This window comes from Ornithorhynchus anatinus, chromosome 7 (assembly GCF_004115215.2).
Source record: "Ornithorhynchus anatinus isolate Pmale09 chromosome 7, mOrnAna1.pri.v4, whole genome shotgun sequence".
In the NCBI taxonomy this organism is placed as follows: domain Eukaryota; kingdom Metazoa; phylum Chordata; class Mammalia; order Monotremata; family Ornithorhynchidae; genus Ornithorhynchus; species Ornithorhynchus anatinus.
Genome location: NC_041734.1, coordinates 71053799 through 71079192, shown reverse-complemented (window position 1 = coordinate 71079192; position 25394 = coordinate 71053799). Strand labels below are relative to the sequence as shown.

Here is a 25394-nt window from a genome sequence, read left to right as displayed (position 1 = left end):
TACCCAACTGCTAGTTAGGAGTGGCAGGTGGTACAAAGCAGGAACTCAGAAAATACTATATATAAATCTTTAGCTATACATATATATAGGTTTCCTTTGTATTCAAAGATGCCACTGATGTCATGTATATGTGTGCCATCTTCGAGTACAAAGGATACCTCCATATACATATAGAGAGGGATTTGTCTGTACACATATAGAGATGGTGAAATTGGGTGTATGTGTGACCGACAAGGCCAATCTGGGCCCTACGGTCCTGACTGCACTGTGTACACATAAAGATTACCCCTCACTCGGCTGTCTCGTTTGCTTTCCGCAACACTCACTGATGCTTCTGCGCATTTCCTCATCCACGATCCTCAAAAAGCTTCTCCTCTCAAACAGCTTTCCCCACTTTCTTGATCGCAGTGCACCAGTCTGTTGTAGCTGCAGCTTTCAGCCAGGATGCAACACTGCCCGAGGCTTGGATGAGCTGGATCCTTAAAACTCTTCCTCTGTTCTCCTTGAGGTTTCCTAATTTCAGCTCTCCGCGGAGTAGCTGTTTAGGTTCTCTGCCATCCTCGATTCTCCTCACGCAACCAACACAGCTGTGCCGCGGGGGGGTCATAGCTTCAGTGTAAAAATTAAAGGTTGAATCGAGTTGGGCAATTCTAATGAACACTCGGCGCCACACCTACAGCAGTGGTGAAATCAACACCATTTAATCCTAGTCGCTGAGTAATGCTACAGTCAAAAAGGTACAACAGCTAAAACTCTGGGTGTCTGTGGAGTATTTCTCTCGTTCAGTAGTGGAAGGTGTGGGAAACTGCAAAGCTCCTGAGTTGGGACAGAACATTGCCACTCAGTTTTCCAATTCTGGGTGGTGTGGGATTTTTTTCCTCCATGTTCCAGCAACACTGCCTACCCATGTGTAGGAAGGCCCTCGTCCCTACAGGCGAGCAGATGTCAGCCCTGTGGCGGTCTCTGTTGAACTTTCTGGATCCCGATCCTTGTAGAATTTTCTTGCTCTTACTCTCTCGAGTATCCACCATGGCAAGAGCCCAGATACTGAGAGATCGATGATGATAGAGTCTTAGAGGGAAAGCACAGGGCTGCAAGATTCTCATCGATGTGTCCAAGCAAGTCTGGAAGCCTCGAGGCTAGTGACTGAAAAGCCAGAGCTGATATCTGAGCGCCTTCACTCAACGGGGACGCCTTCACACAGCGACAGAATCAAGTCATCCTTCCCACGAGCTGTCATCGTGGAGTCTTGTTTTACTCAGTGCCTCAATCTCACACCCCTGCATGCGGCTCGCCCGCCTACCTCCAGAACCTTTCTCTTTCCTCTGGACAACCTTCGGTAGCATGGACTAGCCTGATGTTTCACAACACAATTGTTTATATGCATTAAGCAGGTTTTCTTTACTGGTCTCTGCACCACATTAAAGCTTACCAGGTGAAGACCACCTGAGAGCCTGATCATTTTCAGGGTGCTTATCCTAGCCTCTTCTTTCAAGGTGAGCAGCATGTCCCTAACTCAGAAACCAAACATCTAGAGTACTGCAGAATGGTTCTGCTACTTCCTAATCAACCACACCATTAACATCCTGGGCCACCTACTTGCACAGCTTTTTGGGTTTTTTTCTTAAACAGTATCACCCAATAGTGGCGATGGGCATCTCTCTCTCACACACACATCACTGGATGGAAGGCCAAAGTTTGGGATGTAGTCTGTTGCCCAAGGACACAATTATCAGTCCTCCCTCAACAACAGCCACCGCTCTGCTCTCATTTGCTTCGTAATGCCTTTGTGGAGTGCTATCACTGCCATGATAAATAGCACTTGAGTTTTTCCTACTTATTTGTAAGTATCAAGCGCTACTAAGCACTTATATCCTGCTTTAACTACTATATCAGCCTCCTCGCTGACCTCCTTGCCTCCTGTCTCTCCCTGCTCTAGTCCATATTGTACTCTGCTGCTCAAGATCATTCTTATAAAAAGATTTTCAGTCCGTGTCTCCCCAATCCTCAGAAACCTCCAACGGTTGCCCATCCATCGCCATATCAAACAGAAACTCCTCACCACAGGCTTTGAGGGACTCCTACTTTATCTGGTTAATCTCCTATTACCACTCAACCCGCACACTCAGCTCCTCTAATGCAATCTTACCCTGATCTTGTCTATCTTACGGCTGACCACTTGCCCACAACCTCGCTCTCGCCCGGAACTCTTCCCTCAATCAGGGCAGGTGCCCACGAGACCCCTCCCACATTTGTCCTATGGCACCCGCCTCTCAGGCCCACCAAAGTCCCCTGAGGTGTCCCCAGAGCAACAACTCTCCCCTCTTCTCCTCTCCCTCGGATAGTCTGCCCGGGCCACCTGATATATTAAATCTTGCCTCAGCTGTGGGAGTCGGGAAGGGAGCGGGAGGGGACTCCTCCATCTGCCTTCCCCAAACATTCAGCTCTCAGGACAGTCTTCCCTCATCCTGCAACCAGAGGCACAGTGGCACCCCAAAACATCAGTTCCTACAGTTCTACAAAAATTAATTTGGCACATTTCACCTCGAGCGTCTCCTCAGGCTGTGGTCCATCAGTTAACAGGCAGCACCCCAGAGACCTGTGTCCCCTCAATTGAGAGACACTGAGAACGATGAGACCCCATGACAGGCACAATCCACCTAACTTTTAAACGTATTATTATCAAGAACAGCAAGCATTTATGCTAGGCTAGAACTGATTACTGCAGTTCCTATTACTGTAAACCCCTAAATTCACCCATCTAGAGACTGTCGCTAGACTTAATACGCAAGCGTCGCAAAATGGGAAGAGCCCCTAGGTGCTTTCAAAATAACTGAACGCGCCCACAGTGTATCCGGTAGCTAGAAGGCAGCAAACTTCCAAATGGGAAACATTATGTCCAACTTGTCCTGCCGGGCTACAAATTCTTTGGGAAAACCAAAGAAGAGCATCGGCAGGGGTGCTCTATGGTTTGGTTAAAGCCTAAAACACTCAAAAGCCTGGGAGTCCGGCTGAACCCAAACCGGCCCAAGTGGAGAGTTTAGAGAATGCCAACGGGTTAATCAGAGCGATGTATGGCGTCGGGAGACAAAGATGCAGTTTGCCCGGCTTTGACCCCCGAACTGTGCCCACTCCTCTCCTGCCAAACCAGCTCACATAAAAAGGAAGTCAATTGTTCTGCTCAGAGGATCTCATCAAGCACAGACACACACATAAACATACATACCACGTCCTTGCACAAGAGGGTCATATCTGACACACACACACACACACGCACACATACAACCTTATAGGTGCCCTGATCAGAAAAAGATTTTCATTTGTACCTGATCCTAACCCTATTACTTCTAGCCCCACGCAGATTCAGATTTGCTTCATTTTTTTTTTTCCTTTGAGAAGCTGAGATCCAGTTTTTATAACTTTGGGGTCCAGTAGTCAAAGGCTCACTTCAGCCCGGAGGGAGACACACCTGACTCCTCTACTGATGACAGAGGGAGAAGTGAAAACTAATTTAGCCTGTGAACTCCGGGAGAGTCCCCCATATCCCCCAGACTGGGAAGACCGGGATCAGCCACCCTGGTGGCACCGGAGGCTGTTCTTCCCCCCCTTCGCTGCACTTCTGTGGTGCTCGCTGCAGGCTGGACCCGGCTTAGGACACGGGGCAGAGAGTTGGTGCCGGCAATCGCGGCGACCTTAGGCAAGAGGGTGAAGCATCCAGAGTGACCCTAGCTTTAGCGAAATGTCCCCTTCACATTTTAGTCCATTTTCCTTTAAGAAACCCACCACACTCAGCAGGAGGACAGAAATTAAAATAAAGTTAAAATGAGTTAAGAAGAATGTTTTCTTCCACTTCTCTGAGCCTCTACGTCTTGGCAGGGTGCCCCGGCTGCCGCCCGCACACCCCGTGGTTCGGTAGCATCTGGGTCCTCTCAGTCTCAGTGGAAGCGGCAGAAACAGAGCTCGGCCCCTCAAAATGGAAAGGGAGGAATGTGTTTCTCCGTTTCAGAGGAGCAGGCACCAGGTGGGAGGCACTGGGTTCCAGTCATCAGTGCTCAGCCAGTCTGTCCCAGCTCCGCTTCCCAGCTATTCCAGGAGATCCTGAAGTTGGGGGTGGGGGAGAGAAACAACAAAATAAAGATCACTTTCTGTCAAATCAACCACTCCTTAAGACCTGGGCACTCTTCAGGGTGATAAGGAGTTATAAAAACCCCAGAGCTGGATACTGTCCTTTCAGCATTCACAGTCAATCGATCATCAGTGGCATTTACTGGGCACTTACTGCGTGCAGCACCCCATACTAAGTGCTTGAGAGAGTACTGTACAATAGAGCTGGTAGGTGAACCCTGCCCACAAGAAGCTAACAGCTCATAAGCTGTAGAAGTGCAGGGATACTAGATATAACTAGATTGTTATAGCTCTTTGAGGGGCAAGGTCCATGCCTAATTCCCACTTGCATACTCTGGGGTAGACAGAAGTACTCCTACCCACTGACGTGTGTATCTTTAGAATCCGCTCCTTTTCCCAACCTGGAACTGATTTTAGTGTCCATCTCCCCTGTTAGATTGTCAGCTCCTTGAAGGCAGAGATCATGCCTACTAAGTCTATCGTATTCTCCCGAGCCCTTACGGTGCTTTGAACACAGATGGTGCTCAGTAAATACTAATGATGGACTGATATCCTGAGCCAGAGCAGAGGAATCAATGCAGGAAGTAGGCCCTGGAGGTAGGCACCAACCAAGGCACGATGGAGGAAAGGGCTCAGCTAGGGGCTGGGAGTCTCTCTCTCTCTCTGTCTGTACTACACCACCATCTCCTCCTCCTCCTCCTCCTCTTCCATCCCAACTCTGTCTTCGTTCCGTGCTCCGGCCCCCTTCTCAGAGTTGTGCAGAAGCAGAGTCAGAGGAGGAGACTGCCTGTGGTCCCCACTCCAGGGCTTGGAGAATAATAATAATGATGATGGTATTTTGCCTGTTTACTTGTTTTGATGTCTGTCTCCCCGCTTCTAAACTGTGAGCCCACTGTGGGCAGGGATTGTCTCTATCTGTTGTACTTCCCGAGCACTTAGTAAAGTGCTCTGCACACGGTAAGCACTCGATAAATACAGTTAAATGAATAAATATTTGTTAAGCACTTACTATGTGTCAAGCACTGTTCTAAGCGCTGGGGGAGATACAAGGTTATCAGGTTGTCTCAGGTGGGACTCACAGTCAATCCCCATTTTACAGATGAGATAATTGAGGCACAGAGAAGTTAGAAAGTCACACAGCTGACAAGTGGCAGATCTGGAATTAGAACCCATGACCCCTGACTCCCAAGCCCATGCTCTTTCCACTAAGCTACTCTACCTTGCAGGGAGACGCCGCCGGGTTGGCTGAGACCTGAGGCCCAGCTCACGCCCCACCAACCTCATGCCCCACCAACCCTGCGCCTCTTAGCTGCTGCCACCTTGGGGATCCCCCAGGAAAATAACCAGTGGCAGGAGATTCAGCAAGGGGCCAGGGTCAAGGTGGGAGACCCTGCTCTCCCAAGGCCTAGGTGAATTTCCCAAGCCTGGGGTGAGCCATGCAACCAGATGTTGAGAAGCAGTGCGGCCTAGTGTATAGAGCACGGGCCTGGAAGAACAAATGACCTGGGTCCTAATCCCGGCTCCACCACTTGTCTGCTGTGTGATCTTGGGTAAGTCACTTACCTTCTCTGTGCCTCAGCTACCTCATCTGTAAAATGGGGATTGAGACTGGGAGCCCCACGCGGGACATGAACTGTGTCCAACCTGATTAGCTTGTACTTACCCCAGCACTAAGTCCAGTGCCTGGCCCATAGTAAGCACTTAAATATATATATAAAAAGTCCAATCCTCCCACCCGTCTTCTACCTATCCCAGCTTGCCTTCCATTTCTTAGAGGGCATGGGGGTGGGGGCAGGGAGGCAGGAAGTGGGGATCGCAGGCTGAGGGGTGGGGGGGAAGAAAGGGGAGGCACAAGCATTTTTGGTTGGGGGCGGTGTTTCTGCCCCACCCTGTACTAGAGTATGAAGGTACCATTTCCATTGGCTTCTCTCGCTCTCGGCACTGGTAGCAAGCGGTTCCAGTGATAACAGCCCCATCTGTTGCTACTGAGAGGACAGACAGTTACCGACGGGATAACAAAAGCGAGGTTTGCCTCAAAACCACCAGATCTCCCATTTCTGAGCCTCAATGGTCACCACACCACCATCCCCTCTAAAAACCGGAGGATTCCTGCAGTGCCCAGATTCAGGGGGTTACCCTCTCAGTGGCCCAGTAGCCACCCGTCCCACTTTGCTCCTCATCCTTTTTGCAGCTGACAGATAAATGTGAACAGCAGCGTGGCCTGGCGGAAAGAGCCAGGATCCGGGAATCAGGAAACCTGGATTCTAATCCAGGCTCTGCCACTTGTCTGCTGTGTGACCTGGGGCACGTCCCTCAACCTTTCTGTGCTTTAGTTTCCTTATGTTTTCCCTCCTACTTAGACTGCAAGCCTCATGTGAGACAGGGACTTGGTCCAATCTGATTGGTCCAATCTACTCCAGCGCTTAATACAGAGCTTAGCACACAGTATGCGCTTAACAAATACACCAATTATTACAATTTTTAGTTAAGCAGTAAGAGCTGGCTTCACCTCATCCGAGTCATCATGGTATCCGCTTTTACTGGCATGGGAGACTGAATCCAGCGTATCCACTCCCTCCACACCATTGGCCTCGGCGTGTTGCTGCAGGACAGAATAGCGATGCACTAGGAACCTGCAGGGAGATAAACAGCCACCTCGATCAGCACTCTTGAGCGGAGAGGCCCATTAGGTCTCAGGAATTTGATCTCGGGAAAAATTCAGAGGGAGAAAGGGAGCAGGAGGGGGTTAACTGCCTTGGAGGAGACCTGGGCTGAGGGGAAGCTCATCACTGTGACAGTCAGACCTCTTGGGAATGGCACGTACCATGACCTCGTGGTCCAGTGATTGGGGTTGGCAGTAGAGATGACACCACCTCGAAGGCCAAGCTCTCTTTCCCTCCCTTTTCCCCCTCTCTGCCCTCTGGTTCCTTCTTCCAACCATTCTTCTTCCCCTTTCCCTTTCTTCTCTCTGATATTCCTCAGGTCACTTCTCTCCTAGAGGTCTTGGCCACCGTCTGCCTGGAGCACCTCGGCTGCTTGCTCCTCAGTGACGGGTAAAGAGGACTCCCTGGGAAATCAGGCAGTCATGCAGGCAGTAGGACTTCCACTTTGGTGGCTGGGAAGGAGGCGGTGGGAAGGAGGCGGTCCCCGGCCCACCCTCCCCTCCCTGGCTTTTTGCCAGATTTCCCACTACTGCAGGGGTGGGACATCCACACCAGCAGCCTGAATGCCCAGTCTAGCGCCACCCACCCACAACAACCTGGCCTTCTTGGCTATTATCCAGGACTTGTAGGGACTGGGTTTTCCAGGGCAGCAGGGGCGGGATGGCAGTGAGAGGAAGAGGCCCCAGCCCAGTTGCTTTTCTAGTGGGTGTGCGTGTGTTTGTCCTCTTGGGGCTCCCTGTGGCAAGCAGGGGCTTTGGGTGCGGCAACCGCCAGCTTGTTATTTTCCAGGAAGACCTTGCTTGGATGGACCGGTTCTCACGTAGCCAGCTCAGGCAATCCTTGGCCCAACTTCCCAAACCGGTGATGCCTATAGGCAACAGTTTCCTGATCCTCACCTGCCTCCACAGACGTATTTCTTGATAACGAGAACGCCTGCTACGGTTGTAATCAGCATCAGCCCCACGACTGCCAGGATGATTGCGGCGGGGTTGGACGAGGCCTTCTTGAAAAACAGAGATATGCGCATCATTCCTGACTCTGGGCCAAAGCTCCAACCCGCACCCCCTTCCACCCCTTTCCTTCTTAACATTGTTCGATCGGTGGACCCTTCACCAGAAGCAACTCCCCACCCAAGCTTCTGCTGATTCACTCCCATTCCTTTCGGTGCAACAGTTAAATCTTTTTCAACTCAGTGAGTCTATCATGATTAAAACTTTAGTATATGCTTCCCCACCCTCCTTCAGAATTTTAGGGAAGACCCTCCTTCAGGAAGCCTTCCCAATTAGGCCTTACTTAGGACTGGAGACATCTGGCACGCCCCAAGATCTCCATCATTTATCTGTCAGTGATGTCGATCACTGGTGCTCTGATGCATGGCACACACTATTATCTTTGTTTCTTATGTGAATATAATTAATTGTATTTGACCTTTCTCCCCCATGAGACTATAGGCAATTCCAGGATCCAATACTGCCTGCCTCTGTGAACAAACCACCTAAATCCCAAACTCCTCAAGTCCAGCTGCTCAGAGATTCCACTGGTCGATATTTCCAAAATTGAAAGGGGACCAATGTCCATTTCAAGTATCCAAAAGACAGCCTTGGGGCAAGGGTTCGGTGCAGAGGATGAGTTTTCTCAACAACTGGACCGTTGAGCCTTGAGTTGCCAACAAGTCACCTTTATGCATTCGATTTGTTTCCTGGCCCTGAACTTTCTGGTTGGTCAATAAAATCCCCCTCATCTTCAAACTCAACAAACCTGCTTGTCTGGACTCAAGAAGTTGCTTCTACATTTCCTTTTCAGGTCCTTTTCCTCTCGATCCGGACTCATGCCCCCCTGGCACTTGTCGCCCGGGATTTTCCGGTACCTGGGATTCCAGAGAAGAAGCCCACCGCTTCAGTACAATCCAATCAGAGGAAGTAGTCACAGATCTTTCCAGGAGCCAAATTCTTAAGCAGGTCACTCCAAGGTTTTGAAACCCGGACCCGATCCCTTTGGGCTGATCCAATGTCTCTACCATTTGGGGATGAGGTACACTGGAATTCGTCTACCAGAAAACTATGAATGCCTCTCCTGGAGCATCACTAGGCAGCTCTGTTCCCAGCCAGAAGATGTGTGTGTGTGTGTGTGTGTGTGTGTGTGTGTGTCGCTGCCTTTCCAATCAGGGATACTATTCCAAAACACCATCAGCTATCAAGCATGCTGAGAAGCAGCGTCGTTTAGGGGTTTAGTGGAAAGATCGTGGGCTTGGGAGTCAAAGGTCGTGGGTTCTAATCCCAGCTCTGCCACTTGTCAGCTGTGTGACTTCGGGCAAGTCACTTAACTTCTCTGTGCCTCAGTTATCTCATCTGTAAAATGGGGATTAAGACTGTGAGTCCCAGGTGAGCAACCTGATTACCTGTATCGACCTCAGCGGTTAGAACAGTGCTTGGCACATAGTAAGCATTTAACAAATACCATCATCATCATCATTATTATTATTAAGTCTAGGAAGCTTCTAGAAAACCTTGAGGCAGACTTATAAACACACATAGCCTCTAGGAAAGTCTTTAACTCTCTAGAGGAAACTTGGGGCAGACGGATTCAGCTTTTGGGGGACTTGAAGAAGCACTTAGCACAGTGCTCCTCACACAGTAAGCGCTCAGTAAATGCCACTGATTGTCTGATTTGCTCATTTCCAACCCCCTATCATTCTCAAGACCAGGGACACTGCTTTACCCATTTGTGGTCAAATGCTCTTCTCTTCCATACAGGCAGAACTCCAGATCGTGGCCCTTTAGTTCCGGCTGCTCCACACACTTGGATTCATTTTCTGGTCGGAAGTAGCCGAAATCACTGCAAGAGACAGAAAATGAGGCCTCCCTCCAAAGGTTGCTAGGAGTGGGGAAGAGTGGCAACAACATATGAAGGGAGAGGTTGCTAATGATGGAGATGATGCACTCTTGGGTTACTTCCCTCCACCCCTATTCCTCTCCCAGCCCTGTCACTCTGGCAGAAGAAACAGGGCCATCTGGGTGTACAAAAATGCAAATGGACTACAAATGACTACCACAACTCTACTTTAGAATCACCTATCCAGAGAAGTGAACCAGAGTCTGGAAGCAGGGTTCCCTGGGTCCTCTTCAGGGCAACTGAATCAAACTCTCTGGCAATCCTGGACAATCTCACTTCCCTCTCCCTGGGAATCTCAGTTTCTCCCTCAAGAAGGCAAGGAAGATATGCAGCGTGGCCTAGTGGATAGAGCACGGGCCTGGGAGTCAGAAGGACCTGGGATCTAATCCCAACTCCACCGCTTGTCTGCCATATGACCTTGGGTGAGTCATTTAACTTCTCTGTGCCTCAGTTATCGCATCTGTAAAATGGGGACTGAAACTGTGAGCCTATGTGGAACAGGGTCTATGTTCAGTTCGATTACCTTGAATCTCATATTTAAATTATATTATGATAATTTACCCATTTTTTTCATATTAATGTCGGCCTTCCCTTCTAGACTGTAAGCCTGTTATGGGTAGGGAATGTGCCTAATTTTTTTATGGTATCTGTTAAATGCTTATGTGTCAGGCACTGTACTAAGCGTTGCGGTAGAGAAGCGGCGTGGCTCAGTGGAAAGAGCACGGGCTTTGGAGTCAGAGGTCATGGGTTCGAATTCCGGCTCTGCCACTTGTCAGCTGTGTGACTGTGGGGAAGTCACTTAACTTCTCTGTGCCTCAGTTACCTCATCTGTAAAATGGGGATTTAGACTGTGAGCCCCACGTGGGACAACCTGATTACCCTGTGTCTACCCCAGCGCTTAGAACAGTGCTCTGCACATAGTAAGCGCTTAACAAATACCAACATTATCATCATTATTATACAAGGTTGGACACAGTCCACGTCCCACATGGGGCTCCCGTTCTTAATCTCCATTTTACAGATTAGGGAACTGAGGCACAGAGAAGTGAAATGACTTGCTCAAGGTCACACAGTCGACAACTGGAGTCAGAATTGGAACCCAGATCCTTCTGACTTCCAAGTCCACACTCTATCAGCTAGGCCACGCTGCTTCTCCTGCTAATTCTGTTGAACTGTAATCTCCCAAGTGCTCAGTACAATGCTCTGCACATAGTAAGTGTTCAATAAATACAACTGATTAGTTGATTTACCCCAATGCTTAGTACTGGGGTACCAGCACACAGAAAGCACTTAACAGAGACCACAATTATTGTTATTAGTCATCCCCATCCTCAGGTTGAAAAGCAGAACACCGCCCTGACATCTGCTAAGGGTTTGGGCCGGCTCTGGAGAGGAGCTACACCAAGCACGAAAGCACGAAAGGGGAGGAGGGAGAGGGGAGCGGGAAAGCTGGACCCGAGACAGACTCATATACCAGAGGAAGTCCTCCAGGGTACAGGTGCAGACCGCGGGCTGCCCGGTCAACCTATAGTCTCGGCCATTCTGACAGACGGAGGACTTGCGTAGTCGCCGGTATTGCTCTTTGTAGCCCAGGATGCAGCCGTCGTTTTGTGCCCCGGGGTCGGTGGAGTGAGCCAGCCAGATGGTGTAATCCTTCTCTTCGCCTAAAGGACAGTGGGGGGGAGAGGAACAGGCCGGTCAGGCTGGGGGACCAGAACACCGCGCTGGGGAGAGTGGAGAGTGGGGAAAGTTCTCAGGCCACAGTTCCCAACTTTCAAGACACAGAACAAACCAGTTGGTCAAGTCTAAGCCAGGTTACACTTGGATGGTCACATTCATAACTCCACAGAAGAGACACGCAGAAGACGGTTTCACTAAGATGTCAGGTCAAACGTGCGGTTATGCGTTTCAGCTCCTAGATCTGACACTAGAGTGGGGTGGTTCATTTTCTTGCTGCTAAGCAACTTGCAAATTCTGGTCAAGCACAGCAGGAGGAAAACACACTTTAGGTGACAATGCCTGAGTCTAATACTAATAGAAATGCTAACAATGACAATATGGTACTTGAGTGCTTACTATGGGCCAAGCACTATTCTAAGTGCTGGGGTAGATACAAGTTAATCAGGTTGGACACAGTCCCCGTTCCATACGACTCTCACACTCAATCCCCATTTTACAGATGAGGTAACTGAGGCCCTGAGCAGTTAAGTGACTTGCCCAAGGTCACACAGCAGACAAGTGGCGGAGGCGGGATTAGAACCCACGTCCTCTGACTCCCGTGCTCTTTCCACTACGCCGCACTGCTTCTCCTAGGGAGTGCAGCATCCTGACATTTTAGAGGGTTCATCTGCTATTTGGATCGACTAAAGTCAGTCCTACCTCATGGTATATCGACAGTCACGCTTATTATATACCAGTCATGTTTTTCTCTGAACTTATTCTTGAAAGGGGAAACTTCCTAGCGCCTCACAGCCATCGGATTGAATAGGTTAGGTTCCTGCTCTGAAGTTGACTGGTAAGATTTCCTGAGCCTGCTGTGATGCTTAGGTCATTTCTGAAATCATTCTCTGGGCCTGCAACATATGCAGACCTCTTGTCTGTGGATATCCCGAGAGTGTTACTATGGAAACAAAACTACCCCCAAACAGCTTCCCAATAGGGTTTCAAATGTAGACCAAGTCTTTTCCTGTGGACTATCTCATTAGCTGGTATTTAAACCAGAATATTTTGCTTGGAAAAATATTCAAATGAAAATGTACTCCAAGTCACAAATGATGAATTAGAAATTTCATCCGGTTTTCTTTACTCTTCCTCTTCAGAGCTCCATCTCATTTCTCCAGTGAGGGAATGCATACCAAATTCCCATTCTTTTACCGGACTTGCTGAAAACACTCCACTGGAATTCCAGTCCAAACAGAAAAATACTCATGCGAAGGGAATCTGCAATCTTAACTGAGGGAGAGAAAACCAAAGAGGCTAATTCCACACCTTTGGGCCATAGTTATTTTTCAAAGCAAAATGGCCTAGTGGGGAGAGCATGAGAATCAGGGGACCTGGGTTCTAGTCCCAGCTCTGCCAAGTGCTTGCTGTGTGACCTGGGGCAAATTACATGGCTTTCCTGAGCCTCTGTTTCCTCATCTGTAAAATGGAAACTCAATGCCTATTCCCTCTCCTACTCAGACTGTGAGCCCCATGTGGGACAAGGAATGTGTCCAACCTGATAAACCTACATCTACCCCAGCTCTTAGAACAGTGCTCGACACATAGTAAGGGCTCAATATGCAACAACAATAACAACAATAATAATGTCAAAAATCTCTCAAAAATCAGGAGGCAAATCCAGTGAAATTCTTTTCAAGTGTGAAGAGGCTAATTACTCTTTTCTCATCACTGGGAAGCAGCACGGCCCATCAGAGAGAGCCCGGACCTGGGATGCAGAGGCCTTGGGATTGAATCCTGGCTCTGCCCCATGCCTGCTGGGTGACATTGGTGGGTGACGCTGGGTGGTCACAACCTCTCTGGGTCTCTGTTTCCTCTCTGTCAAAGAGTGATTCATTACCAGCGTTTGCTCCCCTAAGGACTCTAAGTCCCATGTAGGACAGGGACTACGTCCAATCTGATGATCTTGGATCAACCTCTACATTTAATACAGTCCTTGGCACAGAGTCAGCATTTAAAACAAATACCACCAATATTAATACTGTCATCATCCAAGATGGGAACATTTGTTAGAGCCTGGGACATTGTTCTCAGTGTCTGATGAGCTATGTTGAGGAAAAGGCAACACACTGCAGCTTTGCGATCAAGCCTGTCTGCACCTCACAGCTCTCATTCCTGTGAAAGCTCTCTACTGTTCTAGGACCACCTTGACTCAACAGAAGGGGGTGGTCCCATGGAGGAAACGTGGCACTCAGAGTCGTGGGATCTGGTCCTACCTCTCTGCTCAGTTCACATCTTGTTGGAGGGCCTTGGGTGACTCCTTTACCCCCATGGGTTAATTCCCTCTTCTGTTAAATGCCAGCTTCCCCCTTCCACCCAGGTATGTTGGAGAGACAAATGAGATCACTAACGGAAAAGGGCTCCAGAAGGTAGAAATAAGTGCTGATATTTTTAAAGAACAGAAGCACCTTAATGAAACAATCTCCTTGGTTACGGTGCCTTGTTTGCAGGTGGGACGCAAGCTGGGACTTCTTGGGCCTCCCGCTTAGTCACAGATCACTTAGCTCCGTGACATCTCTCCTCCTTCTCCAAAACAGAACAGGTCACGCTTTGCTCTATTTATGGCTGTGAAGTCTCCCCTCTCCTTCGATAACATGATCAGGTAGTTTCTGTTGCATGGAGAAGTTCCCATGGAAAGTCACTTCCCCTAATTGGTTCTTTAATTCCAGGGAGCAGTTAGCCTAGTGGATAGAACACACTAATCCCAGGCTCCACCACTTGTCTTCTGCCGTGCGACTGCAGGCATGTCACTTAACTTCTCTGACTCTCAGTCGCTTCATCTGTAAAATGGGGATTATGACTTTGAGCTCCATGTAGGACAGGGACTGTGTCCAACCTGATTACATCTACCTCAGCACCTAGAACAGTGCCTGGCACAGAGTAAGCGCTCAACAAATACCATTAAAAAAAACAAGGAAGACAGGGCTTGTAATTTCTGGCTGGAGGCAAATAAAAGGAGGAGGAAGAAGATAGGGAGGGAAAGGAGGTAGGTGAGGAGGAGGAGGAGGAGGAAAACTTACAGTTTCTGGAAAGGAGTTCCTTAAAATCGATGGTATAGGAGACCCATTTCTGGGATGGGAAAGATTTTCGGAAACCCCAAATGCTGACGTTCATAGATCTGGCTCCAGGCTCGGAGGCCAGGCCGGTGAAGTAGATGGGCTCCTTGGAGAAGGTATACAGGTTCCAGCACTGTCCTTCATCCGTGGAGAACCTGAGCACGTGAGAGGATTGGGCTTACCAAGGTGGCTTGGGAAGTAATGGCGACCCTAGCCTGGTAGACCTGATGCCACCAGGGTAACCCCCGATTAAGAGAAGGCTCATGCGTCATGCCACTTCACTTCATGTTCCAGTCATTCTTTCGGCCCAGGGTTACTGGGGTGGAACAGGGGGAGGGAATCCCTCCCCCACTGCCAGGTTCAGCTCTCCACTCGAAGGGTGGGGAGCCAGACCCGAAAACCAGTTTCCAATCCCCCTCGTCCCCAGTAGGAGATGGAAAAGCAGAGTGGAGACTGGGGCACCTCCAGTCGCCCACGAGAGCCGTTCCCGATCGAGGCTGACTGAACCCAGGAGGGGAGGAGAGAGAGGAGGTTATTTGGGAAAGTGGGCAATGGGGAGGCAGGAAAGGGAGGGAGCGTGGGGAAAACAAGCACAGCCTTCTCAATCCAAGGCACCTTCGGGCACTCTGCCAACAGCTCTCTGTGTTGTGAGAGCTGGGATGGGCCTCCCGGACCTTACCCATCTTTCCCACCCCAATATCCCACTTCTGCCCTGTATGGGAACAGTGTGAGGGTAGTTGAGCTCATGCATACTTAATCACATTGATTGGCTGGCTGCCATGCTCCACGGCTACGATGAGGCCCCCCGAATCCAAGATGGTGTAATAATGGGGCCCTTCCAGCATCCGCACCCAGGAGTAGCCTCCGTCATCGGTGATGTAAACATCCGGGATCATCACCGAGATGGCGTCCCCGACGCTGCCTGCAACACGGACCACCCAACACATGAGCACAAGAAGCCAACTCCAACGAAGTCCAATTTCACTACTTCCCCACTGGACCACCTGTGGGACCCTGTGGCAGCACAGTAAGAGGAGTTGGGGGTGGAGGGGAGGGGAGGCGGCAGCAAAATGAATGGAAAGGGCACTAGCCTGGGATTCAGGAGATGCGGGCCCTCAGGAGAGAGCAAAACTAAGTCGCCTTTCTGACCGGAAGCCCTACCGTTTCAAGGAAAGGAGGAAGAGCTGGCAATAGAATGCAAGTTCATTTTAAGGGGGTAGCCGAATTATGGAAACAGGAGGAAAACTCCAGAAGCAACACTAGCTCTATGAAAAGGAGGGAAGAAGTCGGCGGGAGGGGGATGGACTGGTTATTTCTTGATGCGAGTTAGAAAAAAACAACTCCATGCAAAAAATAAAAAGAATGGGTAAAAGACAAGGGAAGACCACTCTTTCACAGCTCGAAGATGGGCCTGAAGAACGGGGGAAAGGAAAGGGAGACTTTACTTTAGGGAGGAGATGATTGTGCCCTGTGTAGCATAAGCAACCAGAATCAATGTATCCTGGGCAGCGTGAGAAGCAGCATGGCCTAGTGGACAAAGGATGGGCCTGGGAGTCAGAAGGTCACGGGTTCTAATCCTGGCTCTGTCATTGTCTGCTGTGTGACCTTGGGCAAGTCACTTCATTTCTCTGTGTCCCATTTCCCTCATCTGTAAAGTGGGTTTAAGACTGTGAGCCTGATGTGGGACAGGGACTGTGTCCAACCCGACCTACTTGTATTTCCCCCATCGCTTAGTACAGTGCTTGGCCCATAGTAAGTGTTTAACAAACACCCAGGCAGAAGGGGCAGGGAAGGGCAGGATGAACTGGGGAGGAGCACTCAAGGGTGGCCTCCATTGGGTCCTGGAAGGGGAGAGGAGCTGTAGGGACACCTCAAGCCCAAAATCAAAAGCTCCTGGGGACTGTCCTGCTGAAGCTATAGCAAGGGAAGAGATTAAGAGTTGGCAGGGAGACCATGGGTGCCAACCTCAGTCAGTCAATCGTATTTTTAGAGCTCTTACTATGTGCAGAGCACTGTACGAAGCTCTTGGGAGAGTACGATATACAGTGTAACAGAGCTTACAGTCTAGAAGAGAAGACCGACATTAATATAAATAAATAAATTTCAGATAAGTTCATAAGTACAGCGGGGCTGGGGGATGAATAAAGGGAGCAAGTCATGGCGATGCAGAAGGGAGTTGAAGGAAAGGAAAAGAGGGCTTAATTAGGGAAGGCATCTTGGAGGAGATGTGCCTTCAATAAGACTCAAGTCGGGGGAGAGTAATTAATTATCTTTAGGATATGAGGAGGGAGGGCGTTCCAGGCCAGAGGCAGGAGGTGGGTGAGAGGTTGGCGGTGAGATCGAGGTACAGTGAGAAGTTTAGCATTAGAAGAGTGATATAGACACTCAATAAAAGTGCCAGAGGACCAAATGCCAAGTGGCAGTGACAAAATAAGAGGAAAAACATTCTCACCACATAGAAGTGGAAGTTTGGAGGGGTAATCTAACTAAGGCTGTGTGCCCAGATCCCATTTCACAGTTGTGTTTGGAAATGAATCGGAATGGAAATGCAGGAATTTAACCCAAGGCGGAAGAGCGAACATTCCCCACGAAAAAAGGGAAGAGCGAAGCGGGGGAGGGAGAAGAGCAGAGGGCTTTAACTTGTGACCTCGTTGCTTTGCACGCAAGATCCTCTCGAAAAGACTTCATGGGGCTACTGACCGCAGTCACCTCTCCTCCCCCTAGAGAGGAGACCCCAGGGGACGGAGGGGAGCAGAGGCAGAAACAGACAGAAGGGCAGAGCAATCTTCCTCCTCACCGTGAGCGATGACGATTCCGACGGCGTTGGGTTCCGACAGCGGCACCATGGGGACATTCAGCTTCTGGGAGATGCTGTAGGAGGCATGAATGTGAAGGCTGCACTGTAAAAGAGATCCAGAAGAACACACAACTTAGACTGGGGCTAAAACTGTCCTGTCCCTTTCCTAGAATTTTTCGAAAAGGCTTTCCATTTACCCCAGCCTTTGACAAGACCCCTGCAGGATTTAGGCTTTTCCTGTACTCAGCTTGCTGTCTCGGTGGGCCAAAAGGTTAGAAGCTCTCCATAACCACCTGCAGGGTTGCCAACCTTATCCAAACATAGCAAAGACAGCAGAGAGTAAAGAGAGCCTTCTCTTTTCCCCACCCTGGGAGTGGGGGGCAGATGACAAAGCAGACTATGTGAAGCGGCATAGTCTAGTGGATACAGCATGGGCCTGGGAGTCAGAAGGACCGGGTTCTGATGCTGGCTCTGCCACTTCTCTTCTGTGTGACCTTGGGCAAGTCACTTAACTTCTTTGCACCTCAGTTACCTCATCTGTAAAATGGGGATTAAGACTATCAGTCCCATGTGGGACAGGGACTGTGTCCAACTTGATAATCTTGTACTTACCCCATTGTTTAGTGACTAGACCAAAGTAAGTGCTCAACAAATACCATTAAAAAAATAATTGGACCAAAAGATTTGTCCAATCGCTTTCAATACCTTTACTAAAACATTCTCTAAATCAATCGATCACTTATCGAGCTCTGTCTGCAGAGCACTGTACTAAGCGTTTGGGAGAGTATAATATGACAGAACTGACAGACCCATTCCCTTCCCACAACGAGTTTATAGTCTAGACGGGGAGAAAGACATGAATATAAATAAAATACGGATATGTATAAGTGCTTTGGAGCTGAGGGAGGGGTGAATAAAGGGTGCAAATCCACGTGCAAGAGTGATGCAAGAGGAAGTGGAGAAGAGGAAATGAGGGCTTAAACATGGAAGGCCTCTTGGAATAGATGTGCTTTAGGTAAGGATTTGAAGATGGGGAGAGTGATCGACTGTCGGATATGAAGAAGAAGGGCATTCCAGGCCAGAGGGAGGATGTGGGCGAGAGACTGGTGGCAAGATAGATGAGATCAAGGTACAGTGAGTAGGCTGGCATTAGGGGAGTGTAGTGTGCAGGCTGCATGGTACCAGGAAAGCAGTGAGGAAAGGTAGGAAAGAGCTAGGTGACTGAGTGCTTTAAAGCAGATTTTAGGGAGTTTCTCTTTGCTGAGGAGGTGGATGGGCAAACCACTGGAGGTTCTTAAGGAGTGGGGAAACCTGGACTGAATGGTTTTGTAGAAAAATGATCTGGGCAGCAGAGTGAAGTATGGACTGGAGTGGGGAGAAACAGGAGGCAGGGAGGTCAATGAGGAGGCTCATATAGTAATCAAGGTCGGGTAGGACCATTCATTCATTCATTTAATCAGATTTATTGAGCGCTTACTGTGTGCAGAGCACTGCACTAAGCTCTTGGAAAGTACAATTCAGCACAAAGAGAGATAATCCCTGCATAGGGGGCTCACAGTCTATGGGGGAAATGCAAGACTACAGAGAAGGAGAGCGGTCAGGGCTGGAGATGGAGATTGAGGAATCATCCATGCGGAGATGGTAGTTGAAGCCATGGGAGAGAATGAGTTCTCCAAGGACATGGGTATAGATGGAGAATAGACAAGGACTCAGAACCGAGCTCTGAGGGAATTCCACGTTAAGGGGGTGGGAAGCGGAGGAGCCCACACAAGAAACTGAGAATGAGTTGACAGAGAGACAGGAGGAAAACCTGGAGAGGACAGTGTCAGTTAAGTCAAGGATGGGTAATGTTTCCAGGAGGAGGGATGATAGCCAGTGTCGAAGGCAACTGAGAGGATGAGGAGGATTAGGATGGAGTAGAAGGCATTAGATTTAGTAAGAAGATCACTGGTGACCTCTGAGAGAGCAGTTTCTGTGCTCTAAACTTTCAGATTGAGGAAGAGAAGTTCTGAACTTCTCTTCTTCAATCTGAAAATCCCCAGAGCCTTAAACTTTTCTTCCCAAGGCTGAACCCATTTCCATCACATCTCTACAAACTGTCCACGTCTGTGTTTTTTGTGGTTTATTTTAAATGGTATTTGTTAAGTGCTTACTATGTAGCAGGCACCATACTAAGAATACTAATGTTGGTATTTAATGTTGGTATTTGTTAAGCGCTTACTATGTGCCGAGCACTGTTCTAAGCGCTGGGATAGACATAGGGGAATCAGGTTGTCCCACGTGGGGCTCACAGTCTTAATCCCCATTTTACAGATGAGGGAACTGAGGCACAGAGAAGTTAAGTGACTTGCCCACAGTCACACAGCCGACAAGTGGCAGAGCTGGGATTCGAACTCATGAGCCCTGACTCCAAAGCCCGTGCTCTTTCCACTGAGCCACGCTGCTTCTCTAAGAAGCAGAATACTAAGTACTAAGAGCATCGTACTAAGTACTGGGGTAGATTCAAACTAATCAGGTAGGTCACAGTCCAGGTCCCACATGGGTCTCAAAGTCCTTAATCCTCATTTTACAGATGATGAAACTGAGATGTTGAGCTGCTGAGTTCAGGGCTCTCATTAGCGGAGATAGGATGGAGTCCAGCCTCACAGTGGGATCTGGGGAACGCTAACCTCTTCCTTATTCTTGGCTGTGGAGTCGCATTTGCTGTTTTCAGGCTTCCTCAGGAGCCTCCACTTTCCTCCTTGGTCAAAAGTGATCACGGACTGGATCGAATTATCTGTTTGGGGAAAGGCAAGTCTTAAGTCTTGTGGCTTCCGAGAAACCCTTCAACCAGCCTGAGCCCCAGGACCCAGGGGCCCCTAGTTCCTTGACCGTTTGGACGAGAAGGTGCTACCTGTCTAAATCAATTCAAAAAAAGGAAGAGGGCCTTTAAGAGCCACTCCTCTGATTGGCTTATTCCATCATATTATTTTTCCTGTAAGAACAAAGTATTTAAAACCGAAGCTTAGTCACCACACATTTCCTCAAGGGAGCAATGCAGACATCAGGTGGGCCAGTCAGTCAACCATATTTATTGAGTGCTTACTGTGTGAAAAGCACTGTACTAGGGACTAGAGAGAGTACAATATAACAGACATTCCCTGCCCACAATGAGCTTACAGTCTAGAGGTCAAAGGGAGGCCTGCAGACAACTGCTTGCCTGGATGGCTCAAGCCAGACCAGCCACCTGCTACTCTTGCTCCTTTGCTCAGTGCCTCATCATGACACAGAGACTCATTCTTCAACCGTGGCGACGGTGACAGCTGGTTGCAGGAGAATGCCATTCCAACCCCTTTTGCCCCAGCAGAGCTATCCCCATCCTGTAGTCCTGGGACGAGTCCCTCGCCCCGGCCCCTCGTTCCGGGTGGCCGGTTGTGGAGCACCCATGTGAGCAGGCTTACCACTGCCCCGGCCCCACTGGGGAAGGACTCCTCGTTGCCTGCGCCTCTGGGCCGCATTCTGTCTTCGGTTTACAAGGCTCAGTCAGCCCTGACCTCAGAAAACCCTGGTAGGAACCAAACGGGCTCTGCTCTGCCTTCCCTCCTCACTGCCTCGGCCCACTTCAGGAAAGAGGAAATCAGGGCTCCCGCTTCCCCTGAGGAGCCCTGCTCTACTTCTGAGGTCACTACATGTCCCGGGGGAGCTAAGCAGGAGGGAAGCGACAGCCTGTGTTCCCTTTCAACCCCACTTCTGCAGACCACAGCAGGTAATGGGAAAAAAATACGTTCCACAGGGACTCTAACTGGAAGAAATCAAATTAGACTTCAGCGGCAAGAGAGTTCAGCTAGGTTTGAGGTTTAAAGTTGACTTGAATGTCTTTTTCCCCAAAGCCCTCGCCCCCATCTGTCTCTCGTTGGTAAGGGAGGTGGCTGGAGGCAGCACCCACCTTCAGAAAGCACGCTGGTCATGTAGACCCCACGGAGAGAGGTCACGTTGGTGAAGTCTGTGTCCCCGCCGGTGGTGGTGTAGAGATGGCGGTCCAGGGACTTGGAGTAGACAATGCCTCGATCATCGGAGGTATAGATTGTGCCATATCCGGTGTCTGCAACACAGGAAACCAAGTCAAAGGGACTTTCTCTCAGAAAGGAAGATCAATAACAACAATAACAATAATAATAATAATTGTGTCTGTCACGTATGTATTATTTGCCAACCATTTTAATAAGCACTGGGGGAGATATAAAGATCCTCAAAACAGACGTAGTCACTGCCCTACATTGGGTTCACTGTCAAAGTAGGAGGGAGAACAGGTATTGAATCCCCATTTTACAAATGAGGGAACTGAGGCACGGAGAAGTCATGTGACTTGCCCAAAGTCACAAACAAGGGAAGTGGCAGAATCAAAATTAGAATTCAGGTCCTCAGATTCCTGGGCCACAGCTCTTTCCATTAGGCCACACTGCTGCCAACTTAAAATAGTAATGATGATGGGATATGTTAAGCTCTTACTATGTGCCAGGCACTGTTCTAAGCTCTGGGGTAGATCCAAGGTAATCAGGTAGGATAGGGAGGGGCTCACAGTCTTAATCCCCATTTTACACATGAGGTAACTGAGGCCCAGAGAAGTGAAGTGACTTGCCCAGGGTCACACAGCAGACAAGTGGCAGAGCTGGGATTAGAACCCATGACTTGCTGACTCCCAGGCCCGTGCTTTATCCACCACGCCATGCTGCTTCCCTGCCCACAAGAAGGACAAGTGAGTCCTTCCCCTTCAAACTGAGAATGCTAGAAACACAGCCCATAATTCCCCTTCAAAAGTTGTCATTCTTTTAATGGCGAAGACTAACTAATGCATCTCTAATTGTGCACAGTCTAGAAGACCACAACTAATGCCATGCTACCGACAGGCTGAAACACGAAAGCAATATCTAGCCATGATGCTGAATATGTACGAGGATCTCCACCACAGTCAATCCACTTTCCCTGGTTTCCCTGCAATAGAACAGCCAGGGTGGAACTGAAGATGAAACAGAATGACGTGAAAGAGACAGGGCGTGGTTCTGTCATATGGTAGGAAACAACCAGAGGGCAGGTAGAGGGCCTCTCGAACAACTTCTCCTGGCACCAGGAATCCTGCAATGATCATCATCAGTGGTATGTATTAAGCATTTAGTGTAGGGAGAGCACTCTACTAAGTGCTTGGGAGAGTATCTCAGAACAGAGTTTGTAGACAAGTTCCCTATGCACAATGAGCTTTCAGTCTAGAGAGGGAAACAGACATTAATATAAATAATTTAAAATAAATAAATGAGAAATATGTAAGTGCTGTGGGGCTGAGGCAACCAGGAGCCAGTTCCCCACAGCTTCTTACCCCCGGGCTCATCAACGTGCATGAACACCATGTCATCGTTGGCCGCTAGGATGGAGTAGAACTGTTCTTGTCCCACTGAGGGAAGCTGGGCCATACTCCATGTCTCTCCTTGGTCAAGGGATACATGGATCCTTCTTGTTGTTCCCTGGAAGATGAAAAGAACCAGTTGGGCGCTTGACTCTTTCAAAGTCCCTCACCGTCTATGCCGGGGTACATCCCGTTCATCCAGGTGGAAGGCGACTACGAGGGCAAACCGGCAGCCAACCAAGATGAGTATTTCAAGGTCTAACAGATCTCCAACTGCAGTGGGGGCTTGGCGGGGAGGAGAGAAAGAGGATGAACCACATTCTTCTGAGTCAAAATTTCTGTCTTTATTTCGGGTTTTTCCTATGACTCAGGATGGTCCCTGATAAGCCTGAGACCCCTGTCTCCCCTCCAAGATTTTCATCAACTTGGATAGATCTACTGGGAAAGGTTTCTGCATCCTAAAACACTTGAAAGCTTCGGGTTCCACATTGTCAGAGGAGAAGGAAAGACGCACCTTCTCAGTCATCACAGAGGCAAAAAGAAAACGTCCCCCAAGTCCGAAGGAGTAGATTTTGGCTCCGATGGTCTTAAAGCTCTTGCCAAGATCGAAGGTTCTCCGTAATTCCAGTACCCCAAGGTCAGCTTCTTAAAGACAGAAAATGTGAATTAACATTCCTGCCGGGCAACAACTGTCCAATACGCATACAGAATTGAGGACTTCCCTCAGCTACACCCCAACATCCAGCTGCCAGAGAATCCCAGTCCCGATGGCTCCCAGAACATTGTCGGCAGCAGCCTTCCCACCGTCGCTGGACGCCAATCCAGGAGGAGACCAAATGGGGAAGAAGAGCCAATGTGCAAGACTGCGAGCTCTCCCTTTGGGTCTGCGCTAGGGTGAGGAGATCTGAGAGACCACCTCTTTCCTTTCTTTTTGGATTGTCACTTCATTGGACGATGGCATGGCCACATCTCCCAACAGCCTTCTCTACCAGTCGACTGCTGCTTATTAAGCTTCTTAGCAATGTGGGGCCCAGGACGAGCCCAAGGGTCTGAGATAGCGGGCTAGGGTTCACTCCCCTTTAAAAGCCCCCCCCCCCCCTCAACTTTCACAGCAAGTGCAGTTTTGTCCCGCTTGTGACCGGAACAATCTAAACCTGTGACAATTCTATACCAATGCAAGTTTAAGATCTTGTTTCAACCACGGGGCTTCACTTTGGGGAATGAACTCCTAATTCTTAGAAGCATTCACATGTGGGAGAAGAGGGAAAAAAACAACACAGCAAATAACTCTCTCCTTCAAAATCACATAGGTATGCCCAGTTCCAGAGTGATCTTAGCACCTAGGAACCAATACAATATTCAACTTTCGGTAGAAGTTCCTTTACTAAAATCTCTGCCTCTTCCATCCAGAGGCCCATTATATTCTTTTCTGAATGAAAATGTACTTACTGCAAGAGCCATTCACATAGGTGGTGAAGAAGATGGTGCTCTCTGATCCCCTAGAATAAGGGAAGGCAGGAACGCACGTTAGTCAGACACTTGTGCCAACTCTACTGCACTGTACTCTCCCAAGCGCTTAGTACAGTGCTCTATACAGTAAACACTCAATCAATACCACTGATTAACTGATAAGCCAGTAGTAACAGTATTTATTAGGTGCTTACTCAGCAGCTCTCCATAGATGTGAGCAGTTAGAGCTTTTCCCTGGGCAGTGACCTCCTTATTCATCTAGTGGAACCATAAGGAAAAGATGAGAGGCAAATGCAAAGGAAAGTGGAAAGAGCACAGGCCTGGGAGCCAGAGGACCTAGCCAGAGAAGCAACGTGGCTCAGTGGAAAGAGCCCGGGCTTTGGAGTCAGAGATCGTGAGTTCGAATCCCAGCTCTGCCACTTTTCATTCATTCATTCATTCATTCATTCAGTAGTATTTATTGAGCGCTTACTATGTGCAGAGCACTGTACTAAGCGCTTGGAATGAACAAGTCGGCAACAGATAGAGACGGTCCCTGCCGTTTGACGGGCTTACAGTCTAATCGGGGGAGACGGACAGACGAGAACGATGGCGATAAATAGAGTCAAGGGGAAGAACATCTCGTAAAAACAATGGCAACTAAATAGAATCGAGGCAATATACAATTCATTAACAAAATAAATAGGGTAACAGAAATATATACAGTTGAGCGGATGAGTACAGTGCTGAGGGGATGGGAAGGGAGAGGGGGAGGAGCAGAGGGAAAGGGGGAAAAGAGGGTTTAGCTGCGGAGAGGTGAAGGGGAGGTAGAGGGAGTAGAGGGAGAAGAGGAGCTCAGTCTGGGAAGGCCATTTGGAGGAGGTGAGTTTTAAGTAGGGTTTTGAAGAGGGGAAGAGAATCAGCTTGGCGGAGGTGAGGAGGGAGGGCGTTCCGGGACCGCGGGAGGACATGGCCCAGGGGTCGACGGCGGGATAGGCGAGAGCGAGGGACGGTGAGGCGGTGGGCGGCGGAGGAGCGGAGCGTGCGGGGTGGGCGGTAGAAAGAGAGAAGGGAGGAGAGGTAGGAAGGGGCGAGGGGATGGAGAGCCTTGAAGCCTAGAGTGAGGAGTTTTTGCTTGGAGCGGAGGTTGATAGGCAACCACTTGAGTTGTTTAAGAAGGGGAGTGACATGCTCAGATCGTTTCTGCGGGAAGATGAGCCGTGCAGCGGAGTGAAGAATAGACCGGAGCGGGGCGAGAGAGGAGGAAGGGAGATCGGAGAGAAGGCTGACAGAGTAGTCTAGCCGGGATATAACGA

The 25394-nt window shown here is 49.3% G+C and overlaps 1 protein-coding gene across 2 annotated transcripts in view; it reads right to left on the bottom strand.

Annotated features, from left to right (window-relative positions):
* Positions 1–305: 305 nt before the first annotated feature.
* SORT1 (sortilin 1) overlaps positions 306–25394 on the bottom strand; it is an 86719-nt gene continuing 61630 nt past the window's right edge. The window contains exons 7-20 of one of the 2 annotated variants that reach the window (XM_029069407.2): positions 24079–24128; positions 23144–23274; positions 22603–22747; positions 21178–21333; positions 19922–20028; positions 17253–17355; positions 15209–15377; positions 14420–14610; positions 11155–11344; positions 9507–9623; positions 8547–8655; positions 7685–7791; positions 6635–6758; positions 306–4098 (exon numbers count right to left, since the gene is read on the bottom strand). In XM_029069407.2, the coding sequence (XP_028925240.1) occupies positions 4084–4098; positions 6635–6758; positions 7685–7791; positions 8547–8655; positions 9507–9623; positions 11155–11344; positions 14420–14610; positions 15209–15377; positions 17253–17355; positions 19922–20028; positions 21178–21333; positions 22603–22747; positions 23144–23274; positions 24079–24128 (1714 nt within the window). In that variant the 3' untranslated portion in view covers positions 306–4083. The remainder of the gene's footprint in view (positions 4099–6634; positions 6759–7684; positions 7792–8546; positions 8656–9506; positions 9624–11154; positions 11345–14419; positions 14611–15208; positions 15378–17252; positions 17356–19921; positions 20029–21177; positions 21334–22602; positions 22748–23143; positions 23275–24078; positions 24129–25394) is intronic. The other variant, XM_029069408.2, reaches the window with a different exon arrangement.